Genomic DNA, 23,374 nt, shown 5'->3' with positions numbered 1-23,374 from the left:
ACACAAACTAAATCCAGAGATTTTGTTTCGTCCAGGACTGATGGATGGAGAGAGACACTCTTTAATGGGAGAGTTTGATGTTTTAACAATAATGATTTGAAGTGTCTGAATAATGAGTGATGTGTTTTTTTACTTTTGCTTAACTGAAGTTCTTTTTCTCGACCAGGTTTTTGTTACACCTCTTTGTTAAGATGTGTAAAAAGGGGGAGTGGCAACATGTTTGCTCAACATGATTGTTTAAATTACAATTCCATGATTAACAATTCAATTTTTTATAAATGATGATATTGTTTCCATTTCTTTACATTTTTTACAGAAAAAGAAAAATCAGTTGCCGAGAGGCTGCTGACAGATACGATTGCAGAGTGAAACCTATGAAAGAAGTTGACCTGTGATAATGATATTGAATTTGTAAATGGGTTTTTTTTTTTAGCAGATATGATACCTGGGGTTAGAAAATGTGGAGATAAGAATAGTTAAAGTTAAGCTAAACATATCATGTGATGAAATGGGAACTAAGTTAGTCAGCGCCCTTTCTCTAGTAGAGATTGAGAAGTATCAAAGGTTCAGAGGTTTTGTTTGTAATATGCACAGCAGATACAGTATATAGGTTGACAATGTAAATCTTATATCCCAGGCTCCTCCAACTACTCGATATACATGGTCCAGGTAAGATGAATAAAATAGTGGAACAAAGGGTAAGGCTCAACTACAGACAGGTTGAGATTATAAGGAGGGTGATAAACACAACAATAATTTCACAGAGGTAACCCAAGTTCCTAGGAAAAATGTGATGACATTATGTTGGAATTCTGAATTCATGTCCCAGCTCTCTAACTTCTAAACACTAACAGGTAGAAGCAGTTTGTCTGGTGCCTAAGGAGGGATTTCTGCACACGATTCAGGCAGAGATCGACATGGAGTTTGGCACAGGAGAAAGCTGATACATCTAAAGAGGTTATGTGATTGGCAGGAAGGGAAGCCTTGGGTAATTGATTCTGATACAGAAGTATATGTCATCCACACCTTTTCAGGAACAACAGCCAGGAAATTCATTCATTCTGGCTGCATCATGGTTTTACTGGGTCCTATTCTATCTACACAGTCAGTGTTTCCTTCTCCAGAAATGAGAGTTGTTGACATATTGCATTTTGACTTGAAATGGGGATTTTAAAATGTAGGAATAATTTGGATATTCATTGGAAATTCAAAGCTAATTGCAATATGTAACATAATTTACCGAAGGAAGTTGGAGTTTCATTTTTTTTGTAATTATGGCACAAGCCAATAACGTTTTGAAGTCACGTTAGACCATAAGGAATTTTCAATGACAGGAACAAATGTTGCATAACAGATAATACCAGATGGGAGTTGGAAAAGATGAGCATAACTTACATTATTTACTTATTTAGTGTTTTGAAACAGATAAGAAACATACAGGTTGTTTCAACGATCCAGAGGATGGTTTGAGTAAGTGGTGAAAGTCAAAGTATGTTGATTATGTGACTGGTTGGGATAAAAAGAAGAGAAAGCTTGCAGTTACAAAGTTGGGTAAAATGAAGTGTTATCCCCTGAGAGACATGAAATAAGAGGAAAGGGTAAATGACAGAGTGTGTGTTTGGTATGGTGAAAGCATGAAATGGTATTGGATGATCTATTCAAAGCAAGGGGAGAAACAACTTCATTTCACCTACTATTAGGGGTTGAGGTTCCTGGAAAAGTTCCTATGGGCTTGGTTTTGATAGAAATAGCTGAACCCCAAGCGGAGGTAGTCCCCGATTTTTACCCCCGAAGAAATGGCAGATTCGAAGTCTTCCCTGAATGCAGTCCCTAATATAGGAACAGCGCAGACTTATATACTGGATAATAATAGACTGGTGACATATTTGAGTACATCGACTGTGCATTGGGTTACAGCGGTGGAAACATGGTATGAAGGCACTAATGCAGGTTAGATTGGGTTGTGTATGCGGTAGAACAAAGCAGGCTCTACAGATATTGCATTAATGTACCCCATCATAAAAGAAAACGACATTCCACCTGTTTTCACTCCCTATGAGGGACTTTATGATTGCATTGTGACGAACCACACGAAAGGCAATATGGGAACGTTACGATGGTGAAATTCCACAACAGCAGTAACCAGCCAGGACCTTCCTTCAGGAATTGCTGTGGCTAACATGCAATACCCCAGGGCAGATGTTTGGTGGTACAGTGGTACTAAAATTTTGTGTCCAGTCATTCCACATGACTGGCCTGGAACATTTGCACTGGTGTAGTTGGTGATGCTTTTCTATGCAGTACCAATGACAGCCAGGCCGCTAATAAAGCTTGCACAGCACCCCAAGACCAGCAGAATGAAAAGGTCAATTCCAGGAGGGAGTTTTATTTATACAGTTTATTTTAACCATATTGGGGTGCTCCGGGGAGATCGAGTTTGAAGCAAGAAATCAGATAACCGCAGGGTTCGAATTGATATTTCTCTGGTCTACAATCAAGAAGAATGTTGAATGGATTATGACCAGCAGAGATTCATAAATTACACCCATGATGCAGTAAAGGGACTTGTACAAAAGCCCATCGATTCATATTATTTTGGTAATGTGTAAGTTGTGCTATTGTTATTTTGGTCAGGCAGTTAATTGGCCACCTATGGCTGAGCACTATAAAGCTGAGGTTTCATTAGGACCTCTTCCTTTTCTGGCATCTTCAGGAGTGGGATCGAAGTCCAGCTGTTGCAGGCTGACTGTTGAAGTAATTTGATTCTTTTGTGTTTGATGGTGTGCGTGCATCTAGTGGTGAGTTTTTTGTGTTTGGGCATCATTGTGTATCAGTTTTTAGTCTAAAATCATAACTATCATAGGGATATTTTAGGTTAATTTATATTTTACCTCAGATGCTATTTCAAGCTAATTTATGCTAATCGCGATTAGCATGCTATTGCTAGGTTTGCTATGTTTAGGCTAATTTTGGCTATTTAATGCTATGTCATGCTAGGTGTAGCCTAACTGATAATGTATGGGCGCAAGCCATAGGTTAGCTTCATGTTTAGCCTCATGTTTCAGTTAACTATTATTAAGGTTACATGTAGCCCTGCTAAGTTAGCGATGCTAAATACCATTGTGTTAACTGTAAGGTCATTCAAGGACATTAGCCAAATGTCTTTTGTTTGCTTTCTTTATTTCAGAACCACACACATAAATACATACAAACTCTGATCACACATTGATCATTCTTACTCTGTGTTGTGGGTGTGAAGACTCAATAAAGACTCATTTCTTTGGACACCGTTTCCTTTTATTGTTCTAATCGGACATTCTACAGTGGTTGCCACCGGAAACATAGTCTCAGCATCACAGCTCCTTTAACAATTCTTTTCATGGTCCTTCGAGCCGGATTTGGCAAACTTCTCTAGTTAACAATGGCAACACCAAAGAAGAGTGAGTCACCCACAACACATGAAGACCCAGACAGAGACAGGTCAAACTCCCCAGGGCTTGAGAGGTGTGTCCGCATCCTTTCTGATGAGAATGCACTGTTGAGGCGCTGTCTGGACCAAATGAGGGAGAAAGATTCTCATTATCACACTTCTTCCTACCCCCCTTCAAGGCGTAATAGCATGAGAGGCTATGCTGCAGGCTCCAGATCAAGCTCGCCGGTTTCACAATGTATGGAGACGTCTCCAAGAGATCAACAGGATCCGCGTCCTCCATGGCATAAATTAGAACCGACAGCGACTGAGGGCAAGCTACATGCAAGGGAAAGAGAAGTTGATGAGATAGCCAGAGGTCTAGAAAGGATGGGGCGGCCATCTAGCCGCGACCGCAGATCTCCTGATAGAAACTACCCAAGCAGACAGACAAGTCGCCGCAGAGAATCACCTCCTCATTACAGCTCATCTTCACGGAAGGATCCTTACCTGGATTGGCCCCGGCAACATCGTTCCCGCAGATCTTCTCCATCACGGGAACACCAGTATTCAAGTATACCTGCTGACTATTGGCATGACTATTCAAGCCAATACAAATATGACACTCCAAGGGGATATGAGTCAAGCCGACGCCGCGAACCCTCTTACTCACCTGGGCGTCATTCTCGACATCCTTCAGTGGAGAGAGAGCACTCATATCGGGGCCCGAAGCCAAAGATTCCTGACTTCGTTCATGAAGATCCTCGTGAGTTCGCAAGACTCAAAGTTGCTCTTGATAACCTTCTTCCGCCCGATGCCACAGAGCGCTTCAAGTTTCAGATTCTACTGGATCACCTCAAACTGGAAGAGGCAATGCTCATCGCTGATTCATACAGTCACAGCAGGGATCCATATACTGACACCATGGAGGCTCTCACAGAGTTATATGGTCAACCGCACCAACTTGCACTTCAGCGCATCTCCAAGCTCATGGAGGAGCCGAACGTCAAGGCAGGTGACACTAAGGCCTTTCGTCAATTCGCACTGAAAGTGCGCGCTTTAGTAGGGATGTTGGAGCAACTTGGCAGCAGTGGAAGAACCGAACTGTGGTGTGGATCTCATGTTTCACGGCGTCTGGGAAAGTTGCCTCATGATTTAAGAGCAAGCTTTAGGAGGTATATCAATCCCATAAGAACTCCCATTCCAACTCTTCTCGACCTAGCTGACTGGCTAGAATATGAGGTAAGGGTGCAAGTTGATGGTTCACAGTTCACTGGTGATCACGGTAAGGAACATCAGAGCTACAAAGAACACCGCAAGGACCGAAAGTCACAGTCCACAATGGTTCTTCACAACAGTGAGCCAAAAGAGTGTCCATCTCAGTTACAGTCAAGTAGTTCAGATCAGCCACGAGAAAAGCCCAAGAAATTCTGCCCATTTTGCAACACACCTCAGCACTATCTGAATCAGTGTGCAAATTTTCAGTTACTGTCCAAGGAGCAGATCGAGAAATGGATCCGGGCCAATCAGAGGTGTTGGAAGTGTGGACGCGAACACTTCTCTTCCGAGTGCACTTTGAAGGCTAAATGTAAGAAATGCGACAAGCGACATCTTGAAATCCTTCATGAGGTGAACACCGGAGGTAGCGGTAAGACCACCACTTTCAGGAAAGCCACAACTGGATCCATGGAGCGTGCCAAACCCACCAGCTCCACTGCTGAAACCCTCTATGTGGACAGACCTACTGGTAGCAGCAGGGTGCTACTGAAGATGAGTCGGGTCATCCTAAAGAATGGTGAGAACTCATTGGACACATATGCACTGCTAGATGATGGCTCGGAGCGCACCATCTTACTGTATGAAGCGGCACAACAGCTCGGCCTACAAGGTTTACCTGAGGAGCTGTCCTTGCGTACAGTGCGTCAAGATGTGCGAGTCATCCCTGGAGCCACAGTGTCGTTCACAGTTTCACCTGCAAACCAACCAAGTAAGACCTTCCACATTCAAAGAGCATTCACAGCCAAAGAGCTAGGTCTGGCACCCCATACTTACCCTGTTGCGGCCCTCAAGAAGTCATATTGTCACTTGAAGAACTTACCTCTGCAGCCCATTGACCGTGCGCAGCCCTTGCTGCTCATTGGATCGGACCATCCACACCTCATAACCCCAACTGAACCTGTTCGCCTGGGCCCACCGGGAGGGCCGGCTGCGGTCAAGACCAAGTTGGGATGGGCACTCCAAGGTCCTTCTAAGCTGCTGAGGCACAGCCTGACCACTCAGCAATGCCTTTGGACATCGAGCACTCCGACCACCGCTGAGTTACTCGGTCATGTCGAAAAGCTATGGCAATTAGACACTTTGCCTTACCGGAGTGAGAAGCTTGTGACACGCTCAAGACAAGACACAGAGGCAGTACGTATTCTGGAGGAGAAGACCGTTAGGGTGACGGTAGAGGGAGTTCAGCGGTACGCCACTCCTCTGCTCTGGAAAAAGGACCTCCCCCCACTGGTTGCGCCTAAGGAAGCTGTGATGGCCCAACTGCGCAGTACGGAGAAGAGGCTGGCTGGGGATCCTGATAAGGCGGCTACCTACAAGGGTGAGATCAAGAAGCTGGTGGAAGTTGGGTATGTGAAGAAGATACCCCTGGATGAGGCAGCTAGTAGTTCGGGGTGGTATATCCCCCACCACATGGTCCACCATAATGGAAAGAATAGAATAGTGTTCAACTGTTCTTTCTCCTTCAAGGGCATCAGCTTGAATGATCACCTGCTCCCTGGACCTGTGCTGGGTGCTACCCTAATAGGTGTTCTCATCCGATTCCGTGAACATCCCTTTGCGATCAGTTCGGATATAAAGGGCATGTTTCATCAAGTCCGCCTTCTCCCAGAGGACCAGCCACTCTTGAGATTCCTTTGGAGAGAGATGAGGAGGAACGACCCCCCGGACATCTACCAGTGGCAGGTCCTGCCTTTCGGCACTACATCAAGCCCCTGCTGTGCCACATTTGCTCTCCAGAAGCATGTGACTGCACAACAGATCGCTTTCCAGTACAACCCGCCAAGTGCTCCCCACTTTGGCGGCTCTTGGGAAAGGGAAATACGGTCCATAAAGGCAGCACTGTACACCGTTGTTGGAGCGCAGACCGTGCCAGAAGAAGTACTCAGGACAGTCCTGGTTGAGATTGAAGGCATTCTTAACTCCAAGCCTTTGGGTTACGTATCCTCAGACGTCTCAGATCCAGACCCCGTGACTCCAAATACTCTTCTCATGGGGCGGCCCGACAGCTCTCTACCTCAGGTGATCTACCCAGAGTCTGAGCTACTCACTCGCAGGAGATGGCGGCACAGTCAAGTTCTGGCTGACCAGTTTTGGTCCAGATTCATCCGACAGTACTTGCCTGCCCAACAGACACGTCAGAAGTGGCAAAAGGAGAAAGACGATTTGACCGTCGGCACAGTCGTAATGATTGTGGATCCTCAGTCTCCAAGGGCCCTCTGGCTTGTTGGAACAGTGAAGACGGTCTGCCCTGGCTCCGATGGAAGAGTAAGGGCAGCAGAAGTTAAAGTGAAGGATCGCACCTATCTTCGCCCGGTGGCTAGACTGATTAAGTTGCCTGCATTTCCAGACGACCATGGAGAGAAGGACTTTTAGAAGCAAATCCGTACAACAGATTTGGGGGCGGCTGTACAAAAGCCCATCGATTCATATTATTTTGGTAATGTGTAAGTTGTGCTATTGTTATTTTGGTCAGGCAGTTAATTGGCCACCTATGGCTGAGCACTATAAAGCTGAGGTTTCATTAGGACCTCTTCCTTTTCTGGCATCTTCAGGAGTGGGATCGAAGTCCAGCTGTTGCAGGCTGACTGTTGAAGTAATTTGATTCTTTTGTGTTTGATGGTGTGCGTGCATCTAGTGGTGAGTTTTTTGTGTTTGGGCATCATTGTGTATCAGTTTTTAGTCTAAAATCATAACTATCATAGGGATATTTTAGGTTAATTTGTATTTTACCTCAGATGCTATTTCAAGCTAATTTATGCTAATCGCGATTAGCATGCTATTGCTAGGTTTGCTATGTTTAGGCTAATTTTGGCTATTTAATGCTATGTCATGCTAGGTGTAGCCTAACTGATAATGTATGGGCGCAAGCCATAGGTTAGCTTCATGTTTAGCCTCATGTTTCAGTTAACTATTATTAAGGTTACATGTAGCCCTGCTAAGTTAGCGATGCTAAATACCATTGTGTTAACTGTAAGGTCATTCAAGGACATTAGCCAAATGTCTTTTGTTTGCTTTCTTTATTTCAGAACCACACACATAAATACAAACAAACTCTGATCACACATTGATCATTCTTACTCTGTGTTGTGGGTGTGAAGACTCAATAAAGACTCATTTCTTTGGACACCGTTTCCTTTTATTGTTCTAATCGGACATTCTACAGTGGTTGCCACCGGAAACATAGTCTCAGCATCACAGCTCCTTTAACAATTCTTTTCAGGACTGCACGTACAGTTGGACGGAACCAGTCTGATGGCCTGGCAAATAGGGTGGCCTTAGATATGTTTTTGTCTAATAAAGGGGGTGTTTGCAGACTATTTGGAATCTTGTGCTGTATTTTCATCCCAAATAACCCTTCCCCAGATGGATCAGTAACCAGAGCGTTAGAAGGACTTACCGCCCTGATCATCGAGCTAGCAGACAATAGTGGAGTAGAGGACCCCTTTGTAGGAACGTTAGAAAGAATGTTCAGTAAATATTAGACTCCGATAATGAATGCAATGTTATTCAATGCAGGAATGGATACAATCTTGGTACTATGTGAATGTTGTTACATTCCATGTATTCGCACTTTAGCGGACCGATTGGTCACCACGGTCCTCTCTAATGAGCAAAATCAATTTCAATTTCTCTTGAGAGAACAGTTACATTTCTTAATTGAAAAGCAGGATGATCCGATCCCTTATTCAGACCATGAGCAAGATGAGTTTGTCTGAAGGAAGTGCCTTATAAGTTCTTATTACTGCATACATGAAATGCTCTATAAACTACTCCTAAGATGTGATTAATCACTTATTACAACTTGGTATTATAGTAGAGTTGATTCCTGTTATGATTTACACACAGTTCATTTATTTTTTACATGATCATATTGAATAAGTGCATTTACACAGGACTAGAATCGAAAATTATCTGTTTACCTCATCAGAAGATATGAAAGGAGGGAATTGAAGATTTTACGCATTTAGGAAATTGCTGCTATTGTTCTAGGTGCCATTCCAGGATTTCAGCCACAAGTATTCAATAATAAAAGATTGTATGATCATGTATAACTTAACTATATAATTCTGTATTATGCAATATTCAAATAAAGAACATATTGATTATATTATAGTATACACACCTTTAAAAGGTGTGAAAGGAGGGATTGTTAGAAATAATCAATATATTGGAGCCAAACTTTAAAAGATAATTCACTGTTTCTGGACGGATCATATTTGTCCACTTCCGGTAGTATTACCGGATGTTGTTTTTAGCCTCAGATAGCATAAAGCTAATATTGTATTGTATATATGAGTAGATGGAGAAGGACCAGTGGAGTTACATACTAAACACACCGCCTCTACCTCTCACTCATTGATGCTGCAATGATACAGTTGCCTGTTTAATAACTGATAAACCCAGGGGTGAAAGTAAGCCGGTGCGAGGCGGTGCTGCGTTCCTGTAAAAGATTTTGCGGCGGTGCGGCGCACCGGTAAGATTTGATAAGGGTTTATTATGTTGAATACATTTTTTTTTTTTTTTTTAATCCAAAAAATGCAGTAACGCACGCCTTTTAAGAAGAAAACATATCTAGGCTACCCACAATATGTCATTTTTGACCAGCTCCGATGAAGATAACAGCTTGGCTTGCTTAAAATAGTCATTAGTCAAAGGATCTCCAGCGTGCGCAGCTTCCAATTGCATCGACTGACGCTTTCAAATCCACCCCTATTCAGACCCCAACAAAAAATATTTGGAAATAATGGTACTAAATTGTACTAATGGGAAAGCCATCCAGTAGCCTATGGTAATCAGTTTTCAAAACGTCTGCAAATATCCCATATATTTTGGTCTTTCTGTTGGTGCCTTTCTGGAGCTTGCGTTCCGTTTGATTCCATCTCCTGCCCGCGCTTGCTCCGCAGTTAGTTCTAGTGAATGAAGTCGTCTCGACTCTCGTCTTTAAAACTGTGTCAGCGAAATGTTAAATCGGCTTTTCAAAAACTTCATGATTTTGTGATTGGGTGGCATACTGAGACATGTCTTCTACTCGGACAAATAATAAATTACTCTTCTTCAAATAGGCTGTTCACGCTGTTTGTAACGGGGGCACAGCTGAGCAGAGCGTCCGCTTTAGTGGGCTACAGGACCGTAAGCTTGTGATTTAAATGTGAGCATGCTTTGTAAAGTAAGCAAGCGTTTTCCTGACACCCTAAAAAGTATTCATATGAGCCCTCTCACTCCCTGTAATATTTACATTATCACGTGTTAAAATATTTACAGTGTATCAACTAGACAGCCAATATATGGGAATGTTTTCAGAAGCTGATTGAGGAAGTGCGTGCTGTGAAGAAAAGCATTGTGATACGGAGAGATAAAAGAATGCAGAAAAGAATAACCGAGCTATTTAAAAGAAAGGACCGAGTTATTGAAAATGAAAATCAGGAAAAAGTCAGAAAAACAGATGGCTCAGTGCATGCAGTCCCTTGCGCGAAGGAAGTGAATGAGAACGCAAGTGTGAATGAGAGTAACGTTGCAGGTGCAGGACCGTCAACAAGTGATGCTGGGCCTGCTGCAAGTAGGTCTACCGCTTACCCCCCTGTTTGGTCAAAGGAGCAATTTGAACAGTTCAGAACAAAAAACGAATGGTTGTATGCCCAAAATGGCATGCTTGGCTGCATCTCATGCCGTGATGTTAAGGGCCTTGGTGTCAGCGCATCTCGAGGTGTTAATATCGTAAGCAATTGGGCAGAGGGGAATATCGCCCCATGTGGCCATTCAAGGACCGTGCAGCTGTCATCTCTCCGCAAAAAAATTCATGAGCACAGAGAATCTGCAGCCCACAATGACATAGCCGTGGGAAGTAGGGGTGCTGGGGGTCTGGTCCCGACAGTTGGAATATCGTAGCAGCCCCGCCAGTTGACAAAAAAAAACTAACGATAAAATACATAAACTATTAAATGCATAAAATGTCTAAAATTTAAAATTATGTTGTGTAATATGGTTTAATACAGTTTCTTAATTATTACAAAAATAATCTTCAAAACGTTTTCGATAGCGCTGTGCATTCTGGTTATATCAGATGTCATATGAAGTAGCCACGGGATTGTTTAAGCTAAAATGGCAGCCTGAACGTTAAAATGGCACAGAAACGAATTTCAGATTTTTTCAGTGGATTACCAATACCAGTGTCTAAAACCAGTAGGTCTACACCACCAGAGTGTCTCCAGATTGGAGAAACGGAAACAAATCCAGCTAGCAGCAGCAGTTCATCCTCCGTTTCAGAAGATGCAGAGATCACTGACACAAATGATGACGGTAATAACGGCCCTCCAAAGCCCGCCACGTCTCTGCACAATGCTGCTGCCACTGACAGTGGATGTGTACCCACTGAGCCTTTCCAACCGTTGAACTTTAATTTTCCTGGTCGACGTTGTGGGAATGAAACGTACAGTCGTACATTTTCACCATCCTGGTTTAACAGGTGGAAGTGGCTACATTATGTTCCAGAGATAGATCGTGTCTTGTGTTTTGCTTGCCTGAGAGCCAAAGAAAAAAGACTGATCAATGCTGATAGTGTTCGTGCAGACAACCCATTTCTGTCGGGTGGTTTCGGAAACTGGCGTAAGGCTACCTCAAAATTCAACGAACATGAAAAATCTAAACTGCACACAGACTCCATTCAGAGACTTGCTGCACTGGAAGGCACACCGATTAACGCTCTCTTATCTGATGCGGTTTGCAAACAACAGGCGACTGCTCGTCATGTTTTGGAACTACTGTTCAGAAGTATTCGTTTTTTGGGCAGCAAAGGTATTCCGTTCAGGGGAGACACTACACGTGATGGTATACTGTTTGGATACATGCTGGAGCGAACATATGATCTTCCGAAGGAAAGAGAGTGGATTATGAGACGAGACAATTGGATGTCAAACACCATACAGAACGAGATCATTCAACAGTTCACGCATGCAATTCAGAGGAACATTGTCGCCAATTATTCCGAATCCATGTTTTATGGACTAGTTGCTGATGGCACTACTGACATTAGCACTACAGAACAGTTCTCATGTTGTTTGCAGTTTGTTGACAGCAGCCTGGAGGCGCATTGCTTGTTTTTGGGTTTTTATAATGCTCCTGACTCTACCGGACAAACTTTATTTTCTTGCATCAAGGATGTGTTTTTGAGACTGAACATTCCGATTGAAAGACTTATTGCTCATTGTTTTGATGGCGCTAGTAATATGTCCGGCTGTTTCTCAGGAGTCCAGGCCCGTCTGAAAGAACTGTGCCCTCTGTCCATGTACGTTCACTGCAACAACCACGCACTTGATTTAGTTCTCCAAGAAGTCGCCTGCGAAGTTGGCCTAGTGGCCGATACATTAAACTTTGTGCGGGGTGTTGCTGGTGTGATACGAGAGTCGTCAAAGCGTAAACAGCTTTATGAATCGCTTTTCAGTAGTTGCGACGAGGTTGCAGTTAACATCCTAGGCCTGTGCCCAACCAGGTGGTGTGTGCGGGCCACAGCCATCAGGCGCATATGTTCATCTTACAACACTCTGCTGGCCACACTAACGTTGTTGAAAGATGACAAAACCACAAGAGGTGACAGCAGAGCAAAGATTGTCGGGCTGTGGAAGCAAGCCCGTAAAGGCAGAACTCTCTTCGGCCTGCTCTGTTGCCAGGCACTGTTTGAACCGTGTGAGGCTGTGGCACGGAAGCTGCAGAGCTCCACAATGAGTGCGCTTGGCACACTTGAGTGCGCAAATGTACTGAAAAACAGCATTGCGGCCCTTCGAGACGACCCAAATGTTGTGCAGATGTTTCAGAAGGTGGAAGAACATTCCTCAAGAATGGATCTCAAAATGCCAGAAACGAGAGAGAGCAGAACCCCGGCACGATTTAGGCAAACTGCAGAGCCAGAAGCACTCACTCGCAGCGCACCAACAGCCTCTTGGAAACGGGAATTCTATGAGGCTGTCGATCTAGTTTCAGGGGAGCTTCAAAGAAGGTTCGACCAAGAGACTTTGACGCTAGCGGGGAAAAGAGAGAGGGCAGTTATAGCAGCAGCACAGGGAGAAACAGTGGACTTGGACAGCCTTCAGCTTCCTATGGAGCTGGACAACTGCCGCCTTGATCTCCAGCTTAAAATGCTGAACACTGTCACCAAGGAGTCTCGGTGCACCAGTTAAAGATGTAGCAGCACGTCTTTGTAATCTCCATCCACAGACGAGAGCTCTCTTTTCTGAGGTTGAGAAAGTCATCCAGTTATGTCTGGCTCTGCCAATATCAGTGGCCTCATCGGAACGATCGTTCTCCACTTTGAGAAGGTTAAAGACTTGGTTAAGGTCCACAATGACACAGAAGAGGCTGACGCATCTTTCATTGATGAATGTCCACAAAGACATTATGGACGATGTGGACATGAGAGATTTTATTTCCATGACGCCTGAGCGTCAGTCCGTGTTTGGAGTAGTACTGTGAAAGGCCCAACGGTAAGCGCTTGATTTGATCAGCTCAGCTGCCGCCGAGCAGTGTACTGTAAATAGTTCGACGCTGACTTTTTTGTTTTTCATGTCAGTTGAGATTGTTGAGATATAATAACTGTTCTCAGTTGTGTGCGATTCTAAGGTACAGCCTATAAAAGGTTGAACTAAATGCTTGTTCAGTAGTAGTTGATGCCGTAGTAGCTCTGACCGTGAGACTGATGTGTCAGAGCACACCGAATAAATACGCCAAGTACGGCTAAAGATAATTCACTCTCCGTGTATGCTTTTCCTCCGAATGCAACGTTACCTGTGCAACAGTAGTGCACCACAGCTCAACAGATACTAATAGACATATTGTGCATTCTTCCCTGCCCCTGAGAACACTGCAGGTTTCTGTTGATGCTTGTTTGGTTTAATGTTTTTTCGGAAGTCGCTCATTTACAATACCGTCTTTAAAGCTGTAAACATTTTTTTATTGAAATAAGTAGCCTTTTGTTTTAGTGTTCACATCACAGTAGCCTATCTGGTTTACAATGAAATACATCGTGTGGTGTTTAAATATTGCGCACACGTATGCCTGTCTTTTATTTAGCCTATCGGAACACCTCTCAGTCTTCAGCACCCCCAACCCAAATCATCTTCCCACGGCTATGCACAATGAAGCTGTTAAGATTCTTAAAACTGCACAGAAAGAGATCCTTTTAAACATGAATGCCACCAGCCAGGAGTCTGCGTTTGAGGCCACTGCCAAAGTGTTCAGGACCACTTATTTTGTTGCCAAACATGACAAGCCTTTTACAGATTTTGAGAAATTAATTGATCTTCAAGAAGCAAATTCACTCAATTTAGGTCGCATTCTGCACAGCAAGACAGTCTGTGTTGACATAATTGACCATGTATCAACTCAAATGAAACATCAAATTGTGAGGAGGATAATTGAAAATAAAAGTAAAATTACTGTGTTGGCTGATGAGTCAACCAGTGTGGGGCACAAATCGACACTGATTGTGTTTTTAAAGGCCAGCATTGACGGCGAGATGGAGCCCATTGCTTTTCCCTTAGATTTGATTGAGCTGGACAATTTGTCTGCTGCTCACATCAAAGGCAAGATAATGCACTGTCTCCTCAACAATGGCTTCACAATGGAGCTCCTGCAGGAGATGCTTATTGGATTTTGCAGTGATGGGGCCAATGTGATGCTGGGAGTGAAGTCAGGCGTTGGGAAGCTGCTCCAAGATGACTTCCCAAATATAGTTCTATGGCACTGCCTGAATCATAGGCTGGAGCTGGCGGTGGCTCAGGCATTGGAAGCCACTGGAGGGACAAAGGACTTCCAGGCGTTCCTTGATGCCCTGTACACATTATACAGCCAGTCCCCAAAAACCATGCGGGAGCTGAGTGAGTGCGCCCACAATCTCCATATCACATTGAGAAGAATCGGAAGAGTCTTCAATGTCCGATGGGTGGCCTCCTCATGGCGAGCTGTTAATGCAGTCTGGTATTCCTATGGAGCACTGGCACAGCACTTCCGTGAAGCATCAGAAGACCGCACAAAAGATGGCAGAGAGAGGGCCAAATTTCAAGGCTTGCTCTCTAAGTTGTGCTCCATCAACTTTGTGAAAAATCTTGCTCTGATGGCTGATGTCCTGATGGAACTGAAGAATCTCTCTGAGATACTTCAGAACAGGGGGATCACTCTGCCAAAAGCTCATGACATCATGCTAACATACACCAAGAGGGTAGGAAGCCTTATCACATACCCAGGACAGCATGCAGTTGAGGCAAGTCAGGCCGAGAAAGACATGAAATTCAAGGAAGAAGATTTAAAAGTCGGCAGGTCCCCCATCATTGATGCATCAAAGTTCATCCAAGCAGTGGCAGACAGTTTGAATGAGAGGCTCTTCACAACCACAGCCAACAGAGCACAGGCCAGTGTTGCAGCTCAAAGAAAAGAAAGTTACACCACACTGATGAACCAAATGGCAGCCCTTGACCCAAAGAAATGGGATCATGCCAATCCCAGACATGGAGAGGATGAGGTGAGGGCTTTGTGTCATACTCTACATGTAAATGAGAAAACAACACACCTTGGATTTGTTGAATATAAGGCAAGTGGGGGGAGAAGCATTCCAAGCAACATGAAAAAGTTGTGCATAGCAGTAGACACCCTCTCAGCAAGTGAGGGGGTTCAGCGCGATGAACAATATCATTACTGAGTACAGGAGCAAACTGACGACCAAAAATGCTGCAAACCTTCTCTTCATCAGTACAGTTGGCCCCCCAACCAACCAGTGGAATCCTTTGCCATATGTGAAGACCTGGCTTGCCAAAGGGAGAAGAGCAGCACATTCCACATCTGGCATGGCTCGCCAGCACCCTGAAGAGGACAACTACTTCAGCCCTGTTTGGAATTTGTTTTAAATATTTTGTTTGGATGGAGGGAATCCACCATTTTGCATGTTATGTGGCATGGCTCACCAGCAACCTGAAGATGACAACTAGGCCTACTTGGATTTTTTATATATATTTTTTTGTTTCTACCATTTTGTATTTTTCAGTCAAGTTACTAATCTGGAATGTGTTTTTAATATGTTTGGATGGAGGGAATCCACCATTTTGAATTGTTCATGTGGCATGGCTCACCAGCACCCTGAAGAAGACAATTAGGCCTACTTTGATTTTTAAAAATATTTTTTTTAGTTTTTTCCATGATTTTGCATTTTTCAGTCCAGTTCCAAATGTACTGAAAATAGTACTCACAGTAAAATATTTACAAACTGAAATATTTTGTAATGTCATTTTTTCACATAGAACACTTAGGTAGGCCCACAAGAATGTGAAGTAGTTAAGAATACCCCCCCCCCCCCCCCCGTCTTACCCCCCGTCTAAAATAATACAGTGAGTGACACACCGGACATTGTAGCACCTGTAAGAAATGAAAACTACTTTCACCCCTGGATAAACCTCAGAAGAATAGCCTCGTTGCACGGTAACCGTAAATTCTACTTCCGCTGTTACTTGTATGCGCGTCTAAACTTCCGGTCGAACACTTCCGTGTTATGATAGCGTTTGACAGCTGGATACCGGTAACCGGCTTTTACTATTTAGAAGTGTACAATGAGTGTGTTCACAATAAAAGAAAGACGACTGACCTTTCAAAGGGTGGGGACATCGGCACTGCACTGTTGTGTACCTCAGTGTACGAATTCTTCGAGGTACAATAAGCTACTTTCCTTTCATTCATTTCCCGTTGACCCGGCGGTACGGGCCGAGTGGCTGAGGAGAATCCGAAGGGATAATTTCAGTCCGACGAAACATTCAAAGGTCTGCAGTAGGCACTTTAAAAGCACAGATTTTGTCGTGACAGCCGGGGGACTAAGAAAACTCCAAAAGGGATCAGTCCCTGTTCTGTTTTCTTGGAACGGGTTTGAGCTATCGGCACCTAGACCGAGTGTTTGGGAGAGGCGCCCGCGGCATACATGTTATTTTATACAAAACAATAATCTTATATCTTTCTAACATTGAAAAGTCGAGCAAAGACCACGTTAAATTATAAAAGTAAGTAAAGCTATTACCACAGTAATATCACTATGTAAGCGCTAATGTTAGCTATGTAGCTACAATAATATTGTGCCATAGTTACAACTTACCTTCATAATTGTCGATATAACTGGATAGGTACATTTTGTATCCCTTATCACGTTTGCTCTTCGGTGTAGAACTGCCCATCCGAACAAGTCGGTGGACATCTGAGATGGAAATGTTTGGGAGATCCTGCAGGCATCTAGTGTAGAAACTCGCCATGTTTGACGTTCACCGATATCACACCGGAAGTTTAGAAGCGCATACAGTAACAGCGGAAGTAGAATTTACGGTTACCGTGCAACGAGGCTATTGCATAATAGAATATTGTAGTTGAGAGCACCAGGACTTCGCTAACAAGATGGCGACGGTGACGTCATAAGAGGACCCACTCCCGACGACGTCAGCCTATAGAAGAGTCCGGAGAACCCCATGTGACAAGCGGCCAACAGGATCCAGCCCCCCCCCCCCCCCCCGCCCCGCTACCAACCAATGAAAGCACGAGAGCGGAGCGCGTCTTATTTTGAAGTTGTTTATTGTATGGTCGGAAAGGGGTGGTTCTATAAAACATGTTAGGATTGTGAAATCGAGTTCTCTTTTGTTCCGGACCGCCAGACAGTAACTACTGATGAGCTCCACTCAGTCAGTGGCCTGTGGACGCGTGTCCCGGGCTATTGAGCCACAGCTGTGAAACTTTTGTAAAACCTACTACTGCATCCATTACTAAACACTCCTTTTATAACTTTTAAGGGAGGTTTGCTTTCTTTCTTTTAAACTGACTCCTGGGCTTCAAATAAACGAACATTTCTTACACCCCCAACAAAACACTTCATAACTGACGAGGTTGCAAAAATCACGTAGTCATAATCATCTACTTTAACGTAAAAACGGAGGTTGAGCTCCGCGTTCCGATTGTTAAGTATCATATAGACTTGTCTGCGATGAGACACCACGTGCTTCAGTAACTGAGACTTACAACCAGGCCCGTCGCGTTCAGGTAGGCATGGTAGGCAATTGCCTAGGGCCCCCGAGTAGGAGGAGGCCCCCCAAAGACGACAGGTTAAGATTTTTTTTTTTTTTTTTTTTTTTTTTTTCAAAATTCAAAGAAAAGTCTGATACAAATGCAACATGAATCAAACAACATGCATACCAATAAGACAGGTCATGTATTCAACAGCAATGACGATTTTAAATAGCTTCATAATAATAAGCAGTCATCTGTATATGAAGGGCTCTGCTGCGACTGCGAGGGCAGCAACAGCGCCTCCCTAGAGCATGCGATGTCCGAAAAGCGCAACGACACATTGTAGTCGAAATACCCCAGCTCGAGGGGGCCCCCCCTTTCCCATGCATTAGCGCGACAGCGTCAAGTGCAAGTGAAAAGTGAAAAATTAAAATGAAGCGAAATTATCTCTCCGGCAATCAAAAAAAGAAGAAGAAAAGGGAAGAGGAGCAGAAAAGAAAACAAGACACCGGTAAGTAGAATATACACAATCAACATGAAAATTGTGCCAGGCAGGGTATACCATATTTTGCTAGAGTAGCGAGGTTGTAACGACGACTAGCTAGGAACCAGTGGTTTGGCATGCTAGCATGCTAACCAAACTTAAACTGCTACCTTTGACTTCACTATAAGTTCATAACGTTATCAGCTGGCCAAATTGATCAACGATTAATTCCTCTTAATATCCTAAATAAACTTCACATATGTTTTCAGTCGTTAGAGCCTTGAGACAACCAGTGAAATAGTTATTCCTGTAGTAGCTAGCTATTTAATAGGAGATTAACATGGGAGTTTACAATAATTTTGCTAGAATACCATTGGGTTGATTTACTTACTTTATTTACATTTTAACGGTTAACATCCCGGCGCAGATCAGCCACATGAAGAAAACAGCCACTTTAGTGTCAATTAATCCTTTTCTAAACCTATTCTGCTGTTTGTTGTTGTTGGTCTCCATGATAGCTGTAAATACCACTGGACCACCGTTAAAAACTGTACCGATAGCTTTGAGCTTTTTCTATGGGACACAGACAGTACACAGACACACACAGACACACCACGGGTGCGGGGATGGCGCTGTTGCCACTCACAGAATTGATTTCAGGAAAACAGCTCGTCTTAGTGACTGTATTTCTGTTTTCAAACCAGTGAAAACGGGATTATTGTAAGATTTTATTATTTTTTTTTTTTTTTACTTTTTTTTGGTGAAGCAGTGCTTCACCTGTAGTCGTATAGAAACCGCCACTAAACCGCCTAGTAGGAACTGTGTGTAATGCTTTTAATATCTATTTCACCACAATTATCAGACTGTAAAATGATAGGATTTCAAAAGCATTTGAAAAATAACCAAGCTAATCATACAGTACTTATTCTTTCTCCAAGGGGCATTGCTGAAATTTCTTCATCCCGCTCTACCAAGTGTTGTCTCTGGTGCTACTGAAGGTAACGTTCTTTTCTACCTATTATTAGTGCCTTCTATCAACACACTTGATGTTATCAAAATGACTTTACATTTTTCTAATTCAAGTCATAGTTGTGTGTATTCATTCCACTTGCCCACAGAGTCTTCTGGACATTTCAAATATGTGGGACATTCACTAATGTTAATGAATAACTGAGTTGTTGAGATCAATGCATGCAAAATGTGCAATATAAATAAAAAGAATATTATTTATGTATTTATTTATTTTTGCACCAGGGCCATCAACATCGTCTTCGTCACATGTTTATGAGGAGGAGCAAGTGGAAGACAACATTGCGGCGTCCACACCACTTCCCAGCAGTGGTTCAACAGAAGGTGCATTAAGCCGCACAATTTCAACTTATCACCTATCATAGTGACCCAAAGTTATAGCAGCATGTGCTGTGAAAGTGTATTAAAATGACCATTTGCTATAAAGCGTTACACAAGTAGATCACCATACCTTAAGCATTTAGTTGTCGTACTTCACACATGAAACTGTGCCATGAATTAATTTGTAATTACATATTTTTCAGCAGTGCCATCAACTCCATCACGACTTGAGGAGGAGCAAGTGGAAGCATCCACACCACTTCCCAGCAGTGGTTCAACAGAAGGTGCATTAAGCCGCACAATTTCAACTTATCACCTAACACCCATGTGCTATGAAAGTGTATTAAAATGACCCTTTCTTTTTAAAGCATTATACAAGTAGATCACCATTCCCTAGTTGCTGTACTTACCACATGGCAATTGTGCTATAAATTAATTTGCAACTATATGTTTTCAACAGTGCCATCAACTCCATCTCCACTTCATGAGGAGGACAAAGAGGAAGATGACATTGACATGGCAGAGACCACCCCACCATCCAGAACTGGGGTACCTGTAGGTATTGCAAGCACCACATTAAGTGATGACCCAGGATGTTGGCCCAGTGTCCTAACAAGCAGTATGCGCTGTGAAATAGTCAAAAAAGGACCTGTGCAAATCATGGACATTGAATTCCCGCAAAACTTAGACAATCCTCCTCGAAGATTCACCAAGGACAGTTACAAAAGAACCATGAAAAATGGTGAGAATATACATCGATCGTGGCTGGTGTATTCCATCCACACAGATGGAGTGTTCTGTTTCCCTTGTACTGTTTTCGGGAAGCGTGAGCGTGACAATGCCTTAACGACCTGTGGCTACGGTGGATGGAAGAACCTTTCCTATCGCCTAAAAAAACACGAGTGCACAAAGGTGCACTGTGACAATGTGAAAAAGTGGCACGACCTTCAGAGGAGACTGCAAACCAGTACACTGATTGATCAAAGACAGATGGAGTTGATGCAACTTGAAGTTGAACACTGGAAAGGCGTGATTCGGAGAGTGATTGCCATAGTTTCCCATCTGGCAGAACGCAACCAGGCTTTGAGAGGAACTACCAGTACCGTGTATGATCGCCACAATGGGAATTTTCTGGCTCAAGTGGAACTCCTAGCACAGTTTGATCCGGTAATGAATGAACACATCAGACGAATACAATGCAAAGAGACAAAGGTGCATTACCTGAGTGGAGTCATTCAGAACGAAATCATTCAGCTGGTCGGAGACAAAATCCTACAGGAGATTGCAAGAAGAGTGCACAAAGCAAAATACTTCTCCGTGATCATGGATTGCACTCCTGACATCAGCCACAAGGAACAACTTTCTGTTGTTCTCAGGATTGTCAACTGTGAAACACCTGTTTCTATTGCTGAGCATTTTTTGGGATTTGTACATGTTGAAGACACAACTGGTAAAGGGCTCAGTGAAATCCTGCTTGACCAGTTGGAGAAGCACAACCTCAGCATTTCAGATTGCCGTGGGCAGTCATACGACAATGGCAGCAATATGATGGGCCACAAACAGGGTGTGCAGGCAAGAATTTTAGAGCTGAACAACAAGGCGCTATGCATCCCATGCAGCAGTCACACACTAAATCTGGTTGTGTCAGATGCTGCCAAGTCTTCAGTGTTGTCCATGTCTTTTTTTGGTATGCTGCAACGACTGTACAACCTTTTCAGTTCCTCTGTGCACCGCTGGGCAATTTTGAAGCAGCATGTGAAGCAGCTCACCCTTAAGCCACTTTCAGGGACGAGATGGGAGGCCCGAATTGACAGTGTGAAGGTAGTGCGGTACCATCTACCTGAAATACTAGACGGACTGTCAGCACTGGAGACATATGCTACAGAGAAGGGGGACTCAGAGACCATGTCCTCAGCAAAAAGCTTACATGGTGAGCTTAAAACATGGTCCTTTCTTCTGTGCACAATAACCTGGTACAACGTTTTGTATCAGGTTAACCATATGAGCAAGCTCCTCCAGAGCCCGGATGTTTCAATGCAAACACTGAAAAAAGAAACCGAGGGAGTGACAGAGTACCTAGAAGATTTCAGGGAAAATGGACTCGCATCAAGCCAAACGGATGCAATGGAGATTGCAGAAGATCTGGAAATTGAGAGGAAATTGCCTGAGAAAAGGCAACGTAAAAAGAAAAGGCAGTTCCTTTACGAGAGTACAGATGAAACCCAATCGACCCCAGAAGAGGCCTTCAGAAGGGACTTCTTCCTGCCTTTGGTTGACACTGCCATCACCAGCCTAAAAGACAGATTTTCCAGACTGGAGGGGGTGTATGCCCTGTACGACTTCCTGTTCAGCATTGATATCATGAGGGCCACAATCAAGACTGGGAAATTGCATGAGAGATGCAGGAAAGTGGAACAAACCCTCCATGATATTGATGCAGACGACTTGGCATTGGAGATCAACTCTGCTGTCCACACCTTTCCAGATGAAGTATCCAGGTGCCCATTTAAAATGCTGGACTACATATACAGTGAGAAGCTGTTGGACCTGTACAGCAATTTAAGCATTGCACTGCGCCTACTTCTGACCCTTCCTGTCTCGGTTGCCTCCGGAGAGAGGAGCTTTTCATCTCTGAAGCGCATAAAGAATTACATGAGGTCAACTATGAGCCAAGAGAGGCTCTCTGGACTGGCACTCATGTCAATTGAGAGTGACGTCCGCAGGTCTTTGGACTTGGAGGGGATTGTGTCTGCATTTGCTGAGGCCAAGGGCCGCAAGCAGCAGTTTCAGTAGGAAATAAAAAAAATAATAAAGGCTACTTTTCAGTGTATGTTTGACCTCTTTTGTGATTAAAACGCACAGAATTGCGGAAATTTTTTTTTTAAAGGCCCCCAACAACTTCTTTGCCTAGGGCCCCCAAAATCCTAGAAACGGGCCTGCTTACAACCAGACAGCATCTTCTTCCCCGGTAAACAAGTTTCCCGTGTCTGGATAGCTCTCTACTGAGGAACTCATCAGTTATGAAGGGAGGGACGTTGGATAGAACCACTTTGGTTGCAGGGAGCGTCAGCGGCTGAACCCGCACAAACATTTCACTCACCGTGATGCCTGTCTCGATAACGCGGTTCACTTTCTCCACCTGGTCCAGAAAGATCACGACTGCACTGTTCATCCGCGCCAGGGACTTAATGCTGCTGTGTCCGACCTTCTCCGCCACAGCCAGCCCGATATCCTCCACCGTGCATGGGAAGCCGGCCGATATTTTGATGCCGTGCTTCCGCGTGAGTTTGGCAAAGTCTCCATTCACCATGGCGTCAGACGCCGGCCGGCGAGACACCGGCAGGAGAAGCCCGCAAAACACCCCAAACCCACCACCAAAAGACCCAAAAGTTAAGCAAAGTAAACTATAACCGATAAACTATATGAAACTAACACCCATAAACAAAAATAAGCGGAAATATAACGCAACAAGTGTCGTTCCTTTCTTCAACTCGCACTCCGAAAATCTCCCAGCATGCACCGGAAGAAGAAGAAGAAGAAGAAGAAGGTTTGGTTTGTTTTTATCAGCACACTCATTTGACCACACTGACATCCTCAAGGCAATCCCTAATGATGATGGTCTGATGGGCAGACCATTATGCAATGTAGAGCTGAGTATCATCAACATAGCACTGCTAAGAGACGTTAGATACTTATTACCTTGGCGAAGCAAGTAGATTGAGGAAGGATTGGGCTAAGTATCCTTTGTAGAAATCCGTAGGGGAGATTTGCCATAATAGAGGACAACTGATCACTTCTGAGAATGTTCTGTTGGCGAAATAGGAAGAGAACCAGTCCCG

General features: G+C 43.8%; 1 protein-coding gene and 1 long non-coding RNA gene across 2 annotated transcripts; both read left to right on the top strand.

Moving 5' to 3' along the window:
* Window positions 1-2,588: 2,588 nt before the first annotated feature.
* Window positions 2,589-3,285, top strand: LOC134872493 (uncharacterized). The gene is made up of 2 exons (XR_010166804.1): window positions 2,589-2,798; window positions 3,188-3,285. It is a non-coding gene; the product is annotated as an uncharacterized LOC134872493 (long non-coding RNA).
* Window positions 3,286-19,092: 15,807 nt separating this feature from the next.
* On the top strand, window positions 19,093-22,472 carry LOC134872482 (zinc finger MYM-type protein 1-like). The gene is made up of 4 exons (XM_063895805.1): window positions 19,093-19,183; window positions 19,440-19,538; window positions 19,739-19,819; window positions 19,996-22,472. The coding sequence occupies exon 4, from the start codon at window positions 20,052-20,054 to the stop codon at window positions 22,326-22,328; it is 2,277 nt and encodes a 758-aa protein (XP_063751875.1). The 5' UTR covers window positions 19,093-19,183; window positions 19,440-19,538; window positions 19,739-19,819; window positions 19,996-20,051; the 3' UTR covers window positions 22,329-22,472.
* Window positions 22,473-23,374: the final 902 nt, after the last annotated feature.

Source organism: Eleginops maclovinus, chromosome 11 (genome assembly GCF_036324505.1).
Source record: "Eleginops maclovinus isolate JMC-PN-2008 ecotype Puerto Natales chromosome 11, JC_Emac_rtc_rv5, whole genome shotgun sequence".
Taxonomy (NCBI): domain Eukaryota; kingdom Metazoa; phylum Chordata; class Actinopteri; order Perciformes; family Eleginopidae; genus Eleginops; species Eleginops maclovinus.
Note: the sequence above shows the minus strand (reverse complement) of the source record. Positions and strands in the feature narration are given on the sequence as shown.